Genomic DNA, 931 nt, shown 5'->3' on the forward strand with positions numbered 1-931 from the left:
AAATTAAAAATAAAAGTGTTGCCTATAGTTCTACTTTAAGCACAAATTTCTGATAATTTTATAAAGAGGACTAAGAAGATCTAACCATGCCAATGGTGCAGCAGAAAAACATATAGGACAGTGAAGATGGTTTGTGGTCCAGGATGATAGGACAGTCAACATGAAGCGCCCCCACAGTTGCGGAAGGCCGGCCGCCCGCATACCAGAAGCAGTGTGGCCGCTTTATGGGGGCACTAGACTAATTTGCCGGGGACTCTTTTCATACTGCCCTTGTTGGCCTAGGCCAGGATAGTGCCCCCATAAAACACTAGACTAGATAGTGCCCCCATATGGGGGCACTAGACTAATTTGCCTTTCAAACCAGTCTGCCCCATAAGACTGGCGCTACACTAACAGTGTAGCGCTAGCCGGCGGGGACTCTTTTCATACTGCCCTTGTTGGCCTAGGCCAGGATACAACTTTGAGTCTACTTTATATTTTGAGCCCTCAACTGGCTATGCAGTAGCCAAGAGCCCATGGAGAAAGAGGAAATAGCTGTGAGCTATCTGAAATCCAGAAAATCAAAAAACTCTTTTCAGTGTTCCTTCTACTTTCATTCACTTCAAATGAGAGATGATTCCACTTTCTAACTAATTTTGTAGACATGCTATATAAAAACTGTCTCTACATAGATGAAAAAGTAGAACGTTTGTTCTTGCGATTCAACCAAATCTTTTATCTTGCCAACTCGATATTATCAGGGGCAATGAGAAAAGTGTTTATCAGTCAAATCCCGCAAGTCCAGGCCTACAGCCTCAGGAGGACTGGCACAGGTGATGTTGTTGTAGATGTAACTTGGAGGACTGTTGTCATCACCCTCTGACATCGACTGCACCAGCCGTGGGACAATCGTGGCATTCCTTAAGCAGAAGTTTCGGAGGTCTTTAAGGGG

The 931-nt window shown here is 44.7% G+C and overlaps 1 protein-coding gene across 1 annotated transcript in view; it reads right to left on the minus strand.

Annotated features, from left to right (window-relative positions):
- Positions 1 to 213: 213 nt before the first annotated feature.
- Positions 214 to 931, minus strand: part of IGFALS (insulin like growth factor binding protein acid labile subunit) — a 9,432-nt gene continuing 8,714 nt past the window's right edge. Inside the window, exon 3 of the mRNA XM_040356291.1 lies at positions 214 to 931. Coding sequence (XP_040212225.1) covers positions 737 to 931 — 195 coding nt within the window. The 3' untranslated portion in view covers positions 214 to 736.

This window comes from Rana temporaria, chromosome 6 (assembly GCF_905171775.1).
Source record: "Rana temporaria chromosome 6, aRanTem1.1, whole genome shotgun sequence".
Lineage (NCBI taxonomy): Eukaryota > Metazoa > Chordata > Amphibia > Anura > Ranidae > Rana > Rana temporaria.